We start from the raw sequence: 14,937 nt of genomic DNA on the forward strand, positions 1-14,937 counted from the left end.
ACCAATTTGTGTCGTCTCATCTCGAGACGTAGTCAGCTTCCCGCCCCGCGCTCGTCTTTCATCCCGTCGCAGCGAGAGAACATCCTGTTTGGAGGATTACAACGGGAGAAGTCCCGCTGTGAGCCGGCACGAGCTAACATCAACATGTGTATTTCTTCTTCAGGCTTCGGTGCGATTGACAACAGCGTGAGCTCTGCTCAGCGCGAGCTCTGCGCAGCGAAAGCGTGCCTCACGTTCAGCTGTTAAATATGTGTTTTATGGGAATTAACCACAACAACGCCGTATAGTAATAATGTATTCATTTGAGCGACGTAATGTGGGGAATTGAACCAGGATTCTCTTGATCTGCTGTCAAACGTTCTACCACTGAGATTTACCCTTCCCTGCGCGAGCCCTTGTATCTGGACTAGTGTGATACTTGAAAGGTCAGAGACCGTGTCATTTCCTGAACCATGATATCTAATTAAATTATTTGCATAATTAACTATTCATACCAGCCCACTAAATTATATTAGCATATATTAATGATCTTCATTTAGGGAATATCAATCTTGCTTGATTACAATATTTCACACGTTTTTAATAAGCCCTAGTGGAATAATTACTGGAGCATCCCAACCGTTTTTAATTGCATGTCATTTTCACCACTTAAAACATTTCTAATTATTCATTATCCTGGGTCCTAATGTAAAGCATTTAACTTCATAACTTAGGGACAAACAGCATGAAGGATATCTACGACTGCGAATCAAGGATGCACTTCCAATTAGAGAATGACTCACCTCTCCTTAGTGGTCGTACATGATAATCCACACTTCTCCAGAGTCCCTTATCCTTCAACCAAACCAACACCTCCATCTACAGTAGACAGGAAATGAAACACAGTGTGATGAGGTGTATCTCAGTGACATCACCTCATGATTGACAGCTGACAGACTTGATCAACCTACCCAGCTGTTACCATGGTGACTTTCTCTGCCTTTCAAACGAGTCCAACTTTCCAGAGTGATCAGAGGGGCTTGGTTGCTGTAGTGTGACTGTGAGCAGATCTGCTGCCTTGCCGGCTCTGTGTGATCAGACAAACCAGATGCAAACAAACACGGGGATGGTGAGATGCAGAGATGTTAATCCACTGTGTCAACTGCAGCGCAGCATATTTACATGTGATTATATTTCCCCCTTACTGGGTGGAACAAAAAAAACTTTGGAATCCGAGCGACAAAGGGATAAAATGTCGAAATAGACCTTGTTTTTATTGACAGGTCCTCATGAATATTCAGGAGGGTGGGATCATCCTCTCAGAGGAGAGACAGTGCCAAGCTGAGAGCAGGATCTGCTTGTGTCTGTCTGCTGAACAGAGGAACTAATACTGCTGGTAGAACAAACATGTCCAAGTCATTAAATTAGGGAGAGAGTAAACCATCTGCTCTTGCCCCTTTGGGAACGTGAACAGCTATTAACAAGACCCAGGGTGGAAGCTGATAACACAAGCCTTCATCCAACTGCTTGTTGCCAGCCAGAATGCTTTTTGGGAGCATTTTTTGGGGAGTTTTTCCTTGTCTTCCTTGAGGGTTTAGGTTGGTTGAGGGGCAGTTCTATGGGCGTATGTGAAGCCCTCTGTGACATGCTTGCGTGTAAAAAGGGCTATACAAATAAATTTGATTTGAATGCAAACTGCGAATCTTGGACATCCCTATGTAATACAGAATCAACAAAGAAAAACTATCAGGTTAAAAGTTTTTTTAATTTTACAACGTGACAGGTGATATACCTATATATATATCCATACCATCTGATTCATCTTATTTAAATAAGGATAAAAAACAAAAGTCTTTCTTGCACTCTAGCGATCAGTTGATATCCAATCATAGTGTGATACGACTTTGAACAGACCAGTGTCGTTTGCTAAATAAGGCTTAATAAATATCTCACACAGGAGAATAATCAGTAACACTGTGTGCAACATTCATCAGATAAAAGATCATGTTGCTTGAGATTTACACAGTTAGAATATATTTCCTTGGCTTTTCTGGGTATCACACCATGGGAGAAGCTGTACGTTGGGGTCACTATCTGGCCCTGAAGGTACACGCTGAGAAATCATTTATTGATGTTTCATATTATATCATACTACAGTGAACATTTACAACCTCTATCTCCCTTTAAGAAAATGTAGGCCTCGTTTCCCAGACATGGATTAAGCCTGCTCTTAGGCTAAAAATACTTCTCAATGGAAATCTTCATTGAATTTCTCTCTTACTTTAGGACCAGGATGAATCCATGTCTGGGAAACGGGGCCGTCAGATTGAAAGGAGACAGTGTTGTGACACACACGGCCTGACTGGAAGGGTGGGGCTGGCCAACAGATCTCATGTCAGGTTACATCTGCAGTACTGTGCAAAAGCCTTAGGCACAAACACACATTTTGAAAAAGAAAATGAAATTAAAAGACTTAATGAAATGAAAATTCTCTCAACGCTGTCCTTTCATACTGAAAGAACAAATACGGAACACACATCAAAAATATTGAAGACAATAATCATGTAACAATAAAAAATAAATCTTAGGTGCCCAAGGCTTTTACACAGTACTGTACGTCAACAATCAAGCATAGTGATCAAGCAACACGCAACCAGGATGAGTTAGGGACCACACATCTTAAGTGACATGGCACCAATTGTAATTGTATTTTAGTGTCACACTTAATAACGGAAAACACTAATGAGTTAGCTAAACATAACACAATGAAATTCTACAAAACAAAGAGTAACAAAGTTTAACAACGTGTTTTGTAAGTAGTGTATGTATTTAATAGTGTATGTAACATACATGTAGTGTATGTAAGTGTGTAATGTTAGTAGTACTGTAGTGTCAAAACTAAAGATGGCAGGCATAGCTTCTATTGCCAAGAGACAGTGTCCTCACGCATCCTGGTGAGATAAGTGTAACAGAATCTACAGCTATGGAAGACGCCCTCTACAGAAACACTTAAGACCAGACAAAAGGTGGAACACAAATAAAAAAAGAGAAATTACAAAACAAAAGGTTTTCTATATTGCATTTCCAGTAACTCCACAAACTGGCCGTCAAGAAAAACAAAAAAACGTAACATACAAAATCTGACAGACAATTTGTGTAAAACATATGTACGAAAATAAAAAATATGAATATTGAAGACCGATATGAAAACAGAATTACACACAACTGCTGGACTTGGAGGCGTTGACACAAGACACAGGAACAGCATTGACATTTAAAACGGTTTCCTCCGCCTCCTCACAGTGAGGGGGTACTGTGACGCCGGTACGCAAATAGACACGTTCTTCTTTTGATCTAGAAAGCCTCCGTGAAGGCTTAGCTGCTCTCTACAGTAAACTCAGCCTCTCTCTCGGTCAGAAAGATTCTCTACATTGGCGAGATGCACTTGTTTCACTGCAATTTGCTAAACAAATTCAAACAAAGTCGAAGCCCTCGTTGGTTCCTCAGCTCCCTAACTGAATCAAGTGTTTATCAAGACAAGCATGGGGTCATGATAATACAAACTGTATCAGTATACAAACTAAGTCCCAAAACATTCTCATTTTCATTCCTGACAGTGCTACATTAGTGTGTTCTTTCAGCTCTGATATTTAGATATTTAACATTTTGTTTACAGACTACTTTTGATATTTGGCTTTTTTCCATTCCTTGCTGTTCCTTTCTAACTTTTTCCAAACCAAAGAGCCAAAGTTAATCAGATGACGTCAACATTCACAATTCAATTGCACCTTTTTCCATTTCAATCTTTATAAACAGATCAGTCACTAGATCAGTCAAACAGCAGACATCTTGGTTTGTGAGCAGCACTCTCTTCCTTGAAGTGTAATAAAACCTTTCTAACGAAAGAAAAACCCTTCACTGCTGCCTCCCGTCACGACCATGTGCTGCTTGGGCCCAACAACACGTCACTTCAACAACAAAAAGAAAATAATAAAAAGAAAAACAGGAAACTAAAGGTGAAATGGGTTCCCAAGTGAACGGAGATGGCAGATCTCGTCCAATCAGGCAGTGGCGTTAGGAAGTCAGAACAGGAAGCAGCAGTGGCCAGTGCAGGGGCAGTTGGTGGCAGTTGGTCGTCGTCTCCATAGCAACCATCCCTGCCCACAGCTCTGCCAGCCAACCAGGAAAGACTGGAGGGGAGGGGGGGGGGTCTGAGAGGGGTGTGGAGAGACAGCAGGACTGTCACAGAGGAGCTGATTGGCTGGCTGGCGGTGGTCAGGGCGTCCGATTGTCTGGCTGGCGGCAGTCAGGGCGTCTGGGCCCCGGACCTCTTGAAGCTGCCCAGGAGGTTCTGGACTCCCTTCTTCATGCTGGAGCCCACGCGGCGGGCCACAGAGTCAGCCTGGGGCCCCGGCAGGCAGGAGCTGGGCGGCCGGGCATCTAGAACCTTCTGGTAGCGCAGCTGTCAGTCAACACACACACACACACACACACCATCAATACACAGGAAAGTTCATGGGTGAGTTTGGATATAAGGGCTAAGTTAGGGTTGGTGTTGGTTGGGGGTCAGATGGCTGAGCGGTTAGGGAGTCGGGCTAGTAATCTGAATCTATCGGTTAGGTTACCGTTTCGATTCCCGGCTGTGCAAAATGACGTTGTGTCCTTGGGCAAGGCACTTCACCCTACTTGCCTCGGGGGGAATGTCCCTGTACTTCCTGTAAGTCTCTCTGGATAAGAGCGTCTGCTAAATGTAAATGTGTGGTGTCCCTGGTGCCTCACCATGCAGGCGGCCTGTACAGCCTCACTCAGGCTGGCAGCGTTGGGCTCGCACCAGAACATGTGACACACAAAGTCTCCGGGGCCGTCGGCCATGATGAAGGCGAAGGTGTGGACGTCCTTCCCCACGCCCATGAAGGACAGGAAACGCACGCGGCACTCCGACATCACTTCCTGCGTCTGTGGAGACAAGAGAGACACACACACACCTTCCATGGTGACCCGGGTTCTTTGGTGACCTTTTGATGCTGGATGGCTGGCTGGAGGGGAGAGAGAGACAGACAGAGAGAGATACAGAGAGAGAGACAGAGAGACACAGAGAGAGAGAGACAGAGAGACAGAGAGAGAGAGAGAGAGAGAGAGAGAGAGAGAGAGAGAGAGAGAGAGAGAGAGAGAGAGAGAGAGAGACAGAGAGTGAGAGAGACAGAGTAAGAGAGAGACAGACAGAGACTGGGCCCACCTCGGCAGCGATGATAGTCAGGGTGGCGGAGGCCACGTTAACGGTCACAGACGGCCACTCGTCCTTCAACTTGGAGTTCAACGCGGTTTCCAGGGCAACGTTCACTAGGTCCATCCCTGGAACAGGCAGGGAGAAGAGACAAATGATGAACGGGAGGGATGATGAACCAGTTTCAGCTGTCACTCAAGATTAATGATTATCAACACTTGGAGGGAGGGAGGGCAGAGGATGGTGTAAGTACAGGACCTGAAACCTTAAAGATCCTGTAAAGCAAATTCCATGATTTGCTTCTCAGTACATTATATACGTGTGAAAATGAGTTCCTGAAAGCATGTGCAAAGTGCAAAAACGAGTTCCTGAAAGCATGGGCAAAGTGCAAAAACTAGTTCCTGAAAGCATGTGCAAAGCGCAAAAACTTTGTCGCACTGTGGAGTTAGACCATTTAACAGTTTCTCTTCCGTTTTCAGCTCAGGTTTTGTATAGGTGGAGCCAAAACCCGACTGATCTACATCACAGCGACCTATCTACATTGCATTCTGTTACTCAGCTGCTACGATGCAAAGACAAAGTAATTAACACATAAAACACTCAGACTGCAGGTAGCTCTGTTCTGATATCTGCAATTGATTTAGCTAGTGTTGCTGTTGTTGCTAAATTCAATAAATTCGAACGGGCGGAGATTCAGCTCCTTCAGGCGACACGCCCCCCCCCAGTCTCAAGCAGAGAAGACTGCTGATTTTCTCACGGTTTCAAAGCCTAATTTAACATACTTGCCTGTGGGTTTTTTCATTCGAATTTGGATGGGTAGTAAACAACACATTCTTCTGTGGTGTGGTGAACTTAAACCTCATTTTCAATTCCACTTTACAGGATCTTTAACTGAAACCACAGCCAACTATAAAAAGATATGTTGGTTTTGGTTCTGACAGGAAGGGCCACCTTTCAAGGCTTTCATAAGCTTTGAAAGTACAGGGTTGATAATCTGAGACAACCAGCGCAGTCTACGGGTGCATTTTCCTGATCCGAGTTGGACAGAAACCATGCAAACACACCAAGTCATCTATAGACCCCATCAAATCACACTACCACTGCCCAACACAGGACTACAAACTGTCCCCACTGCAGCTAATAAAGAGAAGAAAAAAGAGCATTCCTTACCAAAGCCTTCCTTACCTGCAGGTTTGGCCACAGGAACGTTACCCAGGTAACACACCTGGAAACGCTGGACCAGCTCGTTTTTTGGTGCTGGGAATTCTGTGGTTTAGAGGAGAGATGATGAAGGGAGGAGATGAGATTGAGGAGGAAAGACTAGTTTGGGTTTTCGATGCAGGAGCTTGGGGGTTCAGGATGAGCTCACAGGTCACTGGTTCTTACCCTGGAAAGGAATGTCAGCTAGTCTGGAAGGGTCCATGTTGAGTTTGCTCACAGACGTCTTAGAAGTCTTCCTCTGGGCCATGATCTGAAGAGGACGGCAAACAAGAACACATTCAGGATGAGTTAGGTGGGTTGAATCAGCCCCTCTCAACCCTGGTCCTCGTGCCCCCCTGCCCTGTTCTAGATGTTTCCACGAAGAATATCTGTGGCCTAATGTAAATAATTGAACTCCGAATTAAGGCTTTCTGTTCTTACCTTGGAGCAGATGTCGTGCATACTGGTGGCTATGTTCTTACCTTGGAGCAGATGTCGTGCATACTGGTGGCTATGTTCTTACCTTGGAGCAGATGTCGTGCATACTGGTGGCTATGTTCTTAGCCGGGGTGTCACACCGGAACACATGACACTTCAGCACATGGCTCAGTTTGTCTCTGGCCACGTAGGCAAAGTCCCTGGAAGAAACACAGACCAGAACTGATGTCAGTACAGCAGTACACACTCTCACTCTCTCTCAAACTCTCTCTCTCACACACTCTCACTCTCTCACTCTCTCACTCTCCCACTCTCCCACTCTCTCACTCTCTCACTCTCTCACTCTCTCACTCTCTCACTCTCTCACTCTCTCACTCTCTCACTCTCTCACTCTGTCACTCTCTCACTCTGTCACTCTCTCACTCTAACAATGAGACATGCCACGGATGGCCTCTAGGGATGAAAACAAGGTTGACGGTTCTACGGTCAAAAAAACGTTGGGGAGCTTTTGAGTGTTAGTGGTCATTATCTGACGTGGGTGAATGTATCTACTGACACTACAAGGGGAGACAGTGGACAGGCCGCAGCAGAGGGGAGTGGCCTGTACAGACAGGGGGGCGTGGCCTGTACAGACAGGGGGCGTGGACTGCCAGTGAGACTACCAGCACTAGAGTCACTACACATCAAGGGGCCATGGGATGAGAGATGATGGGTGTGTCAATCATACACTACCTGTCCCTGATAGGCCGAGGGCAGCGGGTCGGAGAGAAAGCAAATCAAGCATGACAAATCAATCAATCAACTCAAAACCAACAAACAAGGGAAACAGAGCAGGACTTTGAAGGAATAACTAATAACCTGTTCGTTTTTAGTCTGCGTTGTGAACGTTTCAAGAGATGCACAAGCAAAGATGATTTGGCTAATCTGCCTAGATGCTGACCTGCCATTGTCCCTCCCCACGCCCCACACTCGAATGCTGACGATAGGCTGAGAGTGCAGCACAGTCTGGCCCAGAGGGTCAATCAAATTCAGCGTCTCATTCTCGAGAACCAGGAGCATGTCTTTGCCCTGTGGGGGAGAAGAAACACCCCATCAAACATCCCCTCTGTCCAGCCATCATACAGCACAGCGCCCCCTGGAGGGCTGGCTGACCCCCAGACTCCCCCCCCCCCTCACCTCTCCCCAGATCCCGGCTGTGTCATGCAGGTTGTGCTTGTGGTAGGACAGCTGGCGGATGCAGTTGTTCACGGCGACGCTGCTCTTTCCTGGGGCCATCTCCTCCTCGGATATCTCCACCCAGCCCAGGGAGCGCACCGCAAACACCTGATGGGAGGGGGGGGGGGGTAGAGAGAGACATGGTGAGATGCGTATGGAGGTAACAAGGTCAAACTATAAAAACCCCCACATGCATGAGTACTTACCTTGGTGTCTGGGTCGTTGATGAGAGAATCCAGCTTCTCTCTGCCCTCAGACTGGGAGCAGCTGGGGGCAACAGTGAAGACACAGGATGAAACATCTAAACAGACCAAGACTACCTGGTGAGACCTCACCTAGAGAGACGTCCTCTCGTCCCACCTGAGGTTGATGGAGGCGTAGCGCAGAGTGGCTCCTTCAAACTCCTTCAGGCTCTGGTCAGAGTTCACATCTTCCTCCTGGTACAAAGAACATTGAAGCCAATTAGTGAAGCTAGGAGTAAATGTCATCTGTAAATGTGAGATTGCAAGTGGAAGTGGAGTCTGAAGTGTAGCTGGCTTTGGTGGCGCTCACTCACCTTCCATAAGTCCTCATCGTTGAACTTGTTCGGGCGGGGAGACACCCCACTCCATGTCAACTAAAAACAGACAGGTCAGTTAGAGACAGGACAACAAGGTTGCACGGGACAGAAACAGTGTACAATGTGTATATATGTACAATGACTCTAGAACGTCTGTGGGCATCAGAATGGGGAGACGGTGACTGAAACAACACTGGCTAAGTTAGTTAATCGTTAAAAATCATCATGTTGACCATCTTAATTGTCAAACGAGGTTCCCACAGGAGTTTGGGTTCCTTCAGGGAGGAACTCCCATCCAGGCCTCCCCTCCCGGCCTCTCCTCCCGGCCTCCCCTCCCGTCCCTCACCTGTGGCTCCTCGCTGGGGGAGACGGCGGGGGACGTGCTGGAGGGCCTCTCCTGGGGCTCCCCCTCCTCTGCGGGGGACGGGGGCTCCCACTGGGTGGTGCCTGTGGGGATGTGCCAGTAGTAGGTCCCCGAGGTGTCCCTCACCCTCATCCAGCCCGCTGGAAGGTCTGCATCCGTCTCAAACGCACTGCGGTCCCAGTACGACTCTACGACAGGCAGCGACACAGACAGTCATACAGGGAAAACATGAAAGATCATCATATAAAGCCGATTTGTTTTTTCAAATCAGGTGATGGCAGGAGGAGAAACAGGGAGAGGGGAAGGCATGCAGCAAAGGGCCGGATCCTAACCCAGGGCGGTGCGATAAGGCCTCAGTATGCACACTTATCAGATGACCTATCGGGCTGCCCAACGTCAGCCGTGTTTTGAGTTCAACTAGAAAAGGTTCAGGGCTGACAGCGTAGCCTGGCTGCTCTAGCCTCTCCTACCTGGGTCAGCATCAGGACTGCTGTTGGCCGTGCTGCCTTGGGACAGCGACATGCAGCTGGAGTCTTCGTCGCTGGGGGCTCCGTTTCGCCCCCCCTGAGACGTCGGGCACGAGGTCCGTCCGTCCGCACTCTCCTCTCTCCTGGACTCACTGCTGCTCTGAGCCTCCGACGAGTCTGTGTCTCTCTCCCCGCCGGGCAGGAGCAGAGACTCTTCCCCCTCCTCCTCCTCCTCCTCCTGAGGAGCAGTGGAGGTGTCGATCAGAAGAGCCTCACTGACCTCAGAGCACAGAGACCGAAGGGTCTTCAAGGTACTCTTGTCCTCCTGAAACTCCACGTCCTGAGAATTCTGGTTGGGGTTGTCATCGGGACTCCCGTTGTGGTTGCGGTTATGGTCCTGTTGCCTCTCCGCCACCTTTCGCAGTTGATTCTGACCTTCTTTGACCCACTTGGCGTTGCTTCCAGTTTCGCTCTGCCCCTGTTCGTTCTCGTGGTTCCGAACCCGTTCCTCCTCGCGACGGCTCAACTCGCCGTCGTCCATGTCCACCATCGTGCCGTTCAACAGGTCCAAAGGTGTGGATGTGGCATAATTATGGCGCTTTTTAGAGGACGTGGTTGTGCCTTTGCCATTTTTACACAGGTCAGCGTCAAGAAGAGCGCTATGTGGGGACCGGAGATCTAAGGTTAAAGTTGAGGACACGCAAGTGTTTTCATTAACCAGGTCAGACGTTTTCTCCAAAGACATGGCAGTGATCTGTGAGATGAGACAATTAAAGTCATTGTTGGTAGCTAACTAAGTCTATCTCGCTGGTGCTAAACGTTACCAGACGGCGTTACACCCCAAGCCGCATCTCCACGTTAGGTAGGTAGATTACTGACAAAGATATCGTCAAGTAGGTAGCTAAATATTCCAACTAACGACCTACCCAGTAGTACCTGGTTAGCCTGATGTTTCTAATCCCCATATTTTGCTTTCAATCTTAGAGTACGACACCAGTTGCTAGGTACCTAGCGACTGTTAAACTAGTATTAGCTAGACAGCACTAGCTATATTATTGGTCAACTAGCAGCTTATTACTGGTAAAACTATCTAGATACTACAATGGTAGATGAGAGCCTTTCGCCAAGCCTAGCTAATACATTTTAACTTAGTACTTATGTAGCTGGCACAACTGGCAGAAACAAGTTAGCTTTCTAGCTAGCTCACGTTAGCCAGCTAGCCAAGCTAGGCTAGCGCAGACACTGCAACTCCCTAAATACGCTTAATCACGAACTGCACTTTCCATAACGTAAGGACACATTAACTCACCTTTAAAATGTTAGTAACTCTTTATTTGCCTTGCAGGCTCTGCGTCGATGGCTAAATATATACATGTAAACGTATGCAACATTGAAGACGCCTTGAACCAAATGATAGTTTGTGGGCGCAGCAGGAGAACAGACGTCATGGTGTATACGTCAGACCGGAAGTCTCACCAGCAGCGATGGGTATGGAAGCAAAAAAAGTGAAAATGTTTTGAATTTTAAAAGGCGTTGAATACTTGATATTGAAATTTAAACACCATCGAATTTGTTGGTTTTGAATTCACCAAATCATCCTCAAGTTCTTTTGGCTAGAATTTTTCCCCCTCAAATGTTTTGGGCTAGAACTTTTACGGCTCCATTTTTTTTGGGCCCAATTTTTTTCGCCTAAATATTTTTGGCCTAGAATGTTTTGGGGATCTGAATTTCCCCATTCCAATTTCAGCAGCCTGAATTTTATTCAATTTGAATTTTTGAAGCTTGAACAAATGGGTCTACAGCAGCAGAGACTGCATGAGACTTTTTTACTCAATAATTATGGGGTAAAATTAAGTTCAGCAATGTAATCGTTCCCCATTAAGTAATCAATAACTAAACAAACGGTGTCCATTACAGATTTATTTAGGAAATAAAATAGATATTATAAAAAATTAATATATTAGTGAAAGCATTTGCAAGTGTGCACTTAAGGTAATCTACTGTAGCCTATCAGTACATTTTCCTTAAATAAGTGCAAGCTTGGACAAAAACATTCACCGATCACCCCTCACAAAAAAGGCCTGGTCAATGCTTTCCAGTTTCACATAATCCTGAAAGTGGGAAAAAAAATGTGTTAAAAATCCATCTCAATCATTCTACCAGATTCACTTAGAGTACGGAAAGGGTTAATTAAAGGAAACTTCTTGCACAAACGGAGACACACTAACATGATCATCTTCCAGAATGTTCTCCAGGACCCTGACAATGTCTTTAAAAGAGGGCCTAAGACTGAAGGGATCCAGCCAGCAAGATCTCATCAATTGGCATCTGTATGGACGGAATCATCCAGAAGCAAAAAACAAACGTCATTAGAACAGCTCTCTCTTTCACCAACCGTCTCTGGAGGAGGGGATCCCTCACTGAATTGCTCCTCCCAAGGTTTCATAAATTTTTTCTCCTCTAGTGATTTTTTCTGGGAGTTTTTCCTTGTCTTCCTTAAGGGTTGAGGTTGGTTGAAGGGCAGTTCTATGGGCATATGTGAAGCCCTCTGTGACATTGCTTATAAAAAGGGCTGTACGAATAAAGCTTGATTTGACAACAGTTGAAACAACTTAGCATAGGCCAGCGGTCTCCAATCCTGCTCCTGGAGAGCTCCCTGCCAGTTGGTGTCTGCTCCAACCATACTAATTTGACCGGATTCAAAACGAGTTGCCTAATCAACCAGCTCATTATTAGAATGTCCCTGTACTTACTGTACGTCGCTCTGGATAAGAGTGTCTGCTAAATGACTAAATGTAGAATCAGGTGTGCTGGATTAGCATCGGACTGAAAACCTACAGGCAGGTAGGCCTCCAGGAACAGGGTTAGAGACCCCTGGCGTAGGCTGTTCATGAGTGGGACGCAGAGGTTGATGAGCAGGGACACTCACATTTCTGGCCTGCAAGACTCTGGATCTATGTTCCTGTATCCTGAGCAGACGTTACGTATCACTTCATCAGGAGTGGCCATATCTGGATACGGCAAGGTACCTAATTCAGACACACGGATTAAAAATATATCATAGAATCCAGCATCACAGTACATTTCACATCGAACGGATGTTGTAATACTCTTTGTTTTGACCGTACCAAAAGTTTCCATCTCCCACAGAAGAATTCCATAGGACCAGACATCTCCTTTGAAGCTGTAGGTTTTGTGTTGGAAGAACTCAGGAGGATACCAGCGTAGAGGTACTTTGTTCTGTAAATACAAAACGGAGCGACTGGGGTCAAAGAAAGTGCTCTTTCTGTGCTTTCATTCATGGTGAAAACCACAGCAACGCAACTTTGTCGTAGTAAGCGCACCGTAGATGGCATCTCTTGGGGATTTCTGCTCGACCCTCACAGTTCTCCTCACCTTGTCGACGCCTTTTTGAATCCCACGACGGCTCCTCATGTAGGTGAGGTCTCTGGCCAGGCCAAACTCTGTCAGTTTCACCTCAGAGGGGAAACTGTTGACCATGATGTTCCTCAGGGCCAGGTCACAGTGGATCACCTGGTGAGCACAGATGCAAATGTGTTCGTTTCGTTGTCTTTCATCCAAAGCGACATACAGTAGGTCAGGAGAGGAGAAGGAGGAGAGGCCAGGAGAAAACAACCTGGACGACAGCCATGAACTGAATCAGCTGCATTCTGACTGTTCGTGGGATGTTACGATGTCGATTCTGTTTTGACTGTACCAGTTTGGAGCTCAGGTGAAGCATGGCATGGGCGATGTGATACGCTACTGTGGTCAGGAGGGTCTGCAGGTTACTCTCTCTCTTCAGCCGCTCCTTGTTGACTTGGAGGAAGCTGCGCAAGGTCCCACAGTTCACTGACTCCATGATCAATGTGTATGGAGCTAGAGGAAAACAAGAAAAACATACACAAAGTAAACATCTAACATGCAGATATAAAACATCTAACATGCAGATATAAAACATCTAACATGCAGATATAAAACATCTACTGTACAGATTTCAAACATCTGCCTTCCACCTTCCTTCCTTGCAAGGCCGTAGTCATGATATATATTGGGGGACACACATCCCCCTCCCAATATTCAAATCTGGTCAAAATGTCCCCCCCAATATATTGACATCAAAATACAAATATAAATGTGGTACAGGCAAACACGCAAGTTGTCCGAAATGATAATTAGAAAAATTAATTTGTCCCCCCCAATGTTGAATCCAAGGCTACGGCCTTCCTTGTGTCATCTGAGAGCATGATAGAAGTGGCTCATACTGTCAGTGATATTCCAGTCCAACAGTTGAAGCAGGTTCTTGTGTGTTCCCAACGTCCTCAAGATCTTCACCTCTCTCTCGATCTTCTTCTTTGGTACAGCTATCAAAATAATAATAATAAAAAAACACATTCACAGTGCATGGCAGATGGCTGAGTTTATTCTGAACAAAAGTGACTTATTGTTACCGATACTTATACGCGTCAGAAACATTCATGATATTTGCCTTACCTTCCTTTATTAATTTGCAGGTTACGTTAGTGTATCCCTTACACGTACTATGTAACATTTTGGCCTTATAGTACACTCCCTCTCTGCCCGCTTTGAGGAGCACCTGCATGCACAGTTCATGCTTATTGAAGAAAGAACCCTGGAACAAGATCACACAATTAAGTCTACATGCGAGATCACGCAGCGTTGACGCGATGAACAGTGACAAAAGAGCGTCGCTGTAGATTTACCTGTACGGTGACAGTTGCTGCGTTCGTCCTACTCGCGGCTGAGCGTCCGGGGCGTCCATGCAGGCTGTCAGTTGAGATGGGATCCTGGGAGTCACGTGCGACTAATACAGATAACGGGTGTAGAAAGGGGGACACTGGAGGTGTGGACGGTGGACGTCTGGTCAATAGATTCCCGGTGCCATGCAGCTCTCGTATTGTGTAAGTCAAAGTGCGGTACCTTGCCAGGGAACAGTATCTCAGAACTGTATTGTATTTGATTGTATTTAACATAATCTTATACCGGCTTTTATAAATGTTACGTGATAGAGATAACATTTTACACTTACTTTCTTGCCCATGTAACAGCCAGTAAAAATATCAAGAGCACACTAATCACTGAGATAGCGATTAACATTTTCAGGATGGCACCATCTGCTAAAAAAAACAACAAACAAACAAAAACCAAACAAAAAAGCGTTTTCCAGCATACTGCTATATCACACGTTACAGCACAGTAGCAATGTTGGCCTACTGTGGGCTCCACATGAATCGCAGGTTTTAGTATAGGTAACAGAAAACAGTATTTGTACTCTATAATACTTTACCTGCTACACAGCCAGGAACACTTGACTGCTTGCATGTTGCATTCAGATCCACTATCGTGCAATTGATAATCATTATGAGTCCAAATCTATATTTCAAAATGTGCATTTAAGCGTCCGCAGCGATCAGGTCAACATCCTCGTTAGATGTTCTATTTCCACGAACACTCTTTTTAGTGAGAAGCT

At 46.0% G+C, this 14,937-nt stretch overlaps 2 protein-coding genes and 1 long non-coding RNA gene across 5 annotated transcripts; all 3 read right to left on the minus strand.

The window, feature by feature from the left end:
* Positions 1–1,725: 1,725 nt before the first annotated feature.
* Positions 1,726–10,926, minus strand: LOC134039395 (amyloid beta precursor protein binding family B member 1-like). 2 transcript variants are annotated; one of them, XM_062485236.1, is made up of 14 exons: positions 10,756–10,926; positions 9,450–10,200; positions 8,962–9,167; positions 8,613–8,672; positions 8,417–8,493; positions 8,263–8,323; positions 8,018–8,164; positions 7,782–7,909; positions 6,927–7,041; positions 6,590–6,674; positions 6,389–6,469; positions 5,216–5,331; positions 4,759–4,935; positions 1,726–4,441 (listed from the first exon to the last, which is right to left on the minus strand). In XM_062485236.1, exons 2-14 carry the CDS (start codon positions 10,189–10,191, stop codon positions 4,286–4,288), a joined length of 2,151 nt encoding a protein of 716 aa, XP_062341220.1. In that variant the 5' UTR covers positions 10,192–10,200; positions 10,756–10,926; the 3' UTR covers positions 1,726–4,285. The 2 variants fall into 2 exon arrangements, with proteins under 2 accessions (XP_062341220.1, XP_062341219.1); XM_062485235.1 differs by having other exon boundaries at positions 6,374–6,469.
* Positions 10,927–11,279: 353 nt separating this feature from the next.
* On the minus strand, positions 11,280–14,076 carry LOC134039396 (tyrosine kinase receptor Cad96Ca-like). Its single transcript, XM_062485237.1, has 8 exons — positions 13,941–14,076; positions 13,712–13,810; positions 13,165–13,325; positions 12,843–12,980; positions 12,575–12,686; positions 12,376–12,475; positions 11,675–11,774; positions 11,280–11,557 (listed from the first exon to the last, which is right to left on the minus strand). The coding sequence occupies exons 1-8, from the start codon at positions 14,047–14,049 to the stop codon at positions 11,501–11,503; spliced, it is 876 nt and encodes a 291-aa protein (XP_062341221.1). The 5' UTR covers positions 14,050–14,076; the 3' UTR covers positions 11,280–11,500.
* Positions 14,077–14,179: 103 nt separating this feature from the next.
* LOC134039464 (uncharacterized) lies at positions 14,180–14,792 on the minus strand. Of its 2 annotated transcripts, none has more exons than XR_009932780.1 (3): positions 14,755–14,792; positions 14,497–14,581; positions 14,180–14,387 (listed from the first exon to the last, which is right to left on the minus strand). It is a non-coding gene; the product is annotated as an uncharacterized LOC134039464 (long non-coding RNA). The 2 variants fall into 2 exon arrangements; XR_009932779.1 differs by having other exon boundaries at positions 14,497–14,584; positions 14,755–14,781.
* Between the last annotated feature and the right edge of the window lie 145 nt (positions 14,793–14,937).

This window comes from Osmerus eperlanus, chromosome 19 (genome assembly GCF_963692335.1).
Source record: "Osmerus eperlanus chromosome 19, fOsmEpe2.1, whole genome shotgun sequence".
In the NCBI taxonomy this organism is placed as follows: Eukaryota; Metazoa; Chordata; class Actinopteri; order Osmeriformes; family Osmeridae; genus Osmerus; species Osmerus eperlanus.

Coding starts and splice junctions, on each gene's coding strand:
- LOC134039395 (XM_062485235.1), bottom strand. CDS start 10,191: ATGTCTTTGGAGAAAACGTCTGACCTGGTTAATGAAAACACTTGCGTG. Junction 8,673..8,961: donor CCCCCAGCGAGGAGCCACAG/GTGAGGGACGGG, acceptor GTCTGTTTTTAG/TTGACATGGAGTGGGGTGTC. Junction 8,324..8,416: donor TACGCCTCCATCAACCTCAG/GTGGGACGAGAG, acceptor TGTTGCCCCCAG/CTGCTCCCAGTCTGAGGGCA.
- LOC134039396 (XM_062485237.1), bottom strand. CDS start 14,049: ATGCAGGTGCTCCTCAAAGCGGGCAGAGAGGGAGTGTACTATAAGGCC. Junction 13,326..13,711: donor GGACTGGAATATCACTGACA/GTATGAGCCACT, acceptor GTTTTCCTCTAG/CTCCATACACATTGATCATG. Junction 11,775..12,375: donor GAGTCTTGCAGGCCAGAAAT/GTGAGTGTCCCT, acceptor CCGTCCATACAG/ATGCCAATTGATGAGATCTT.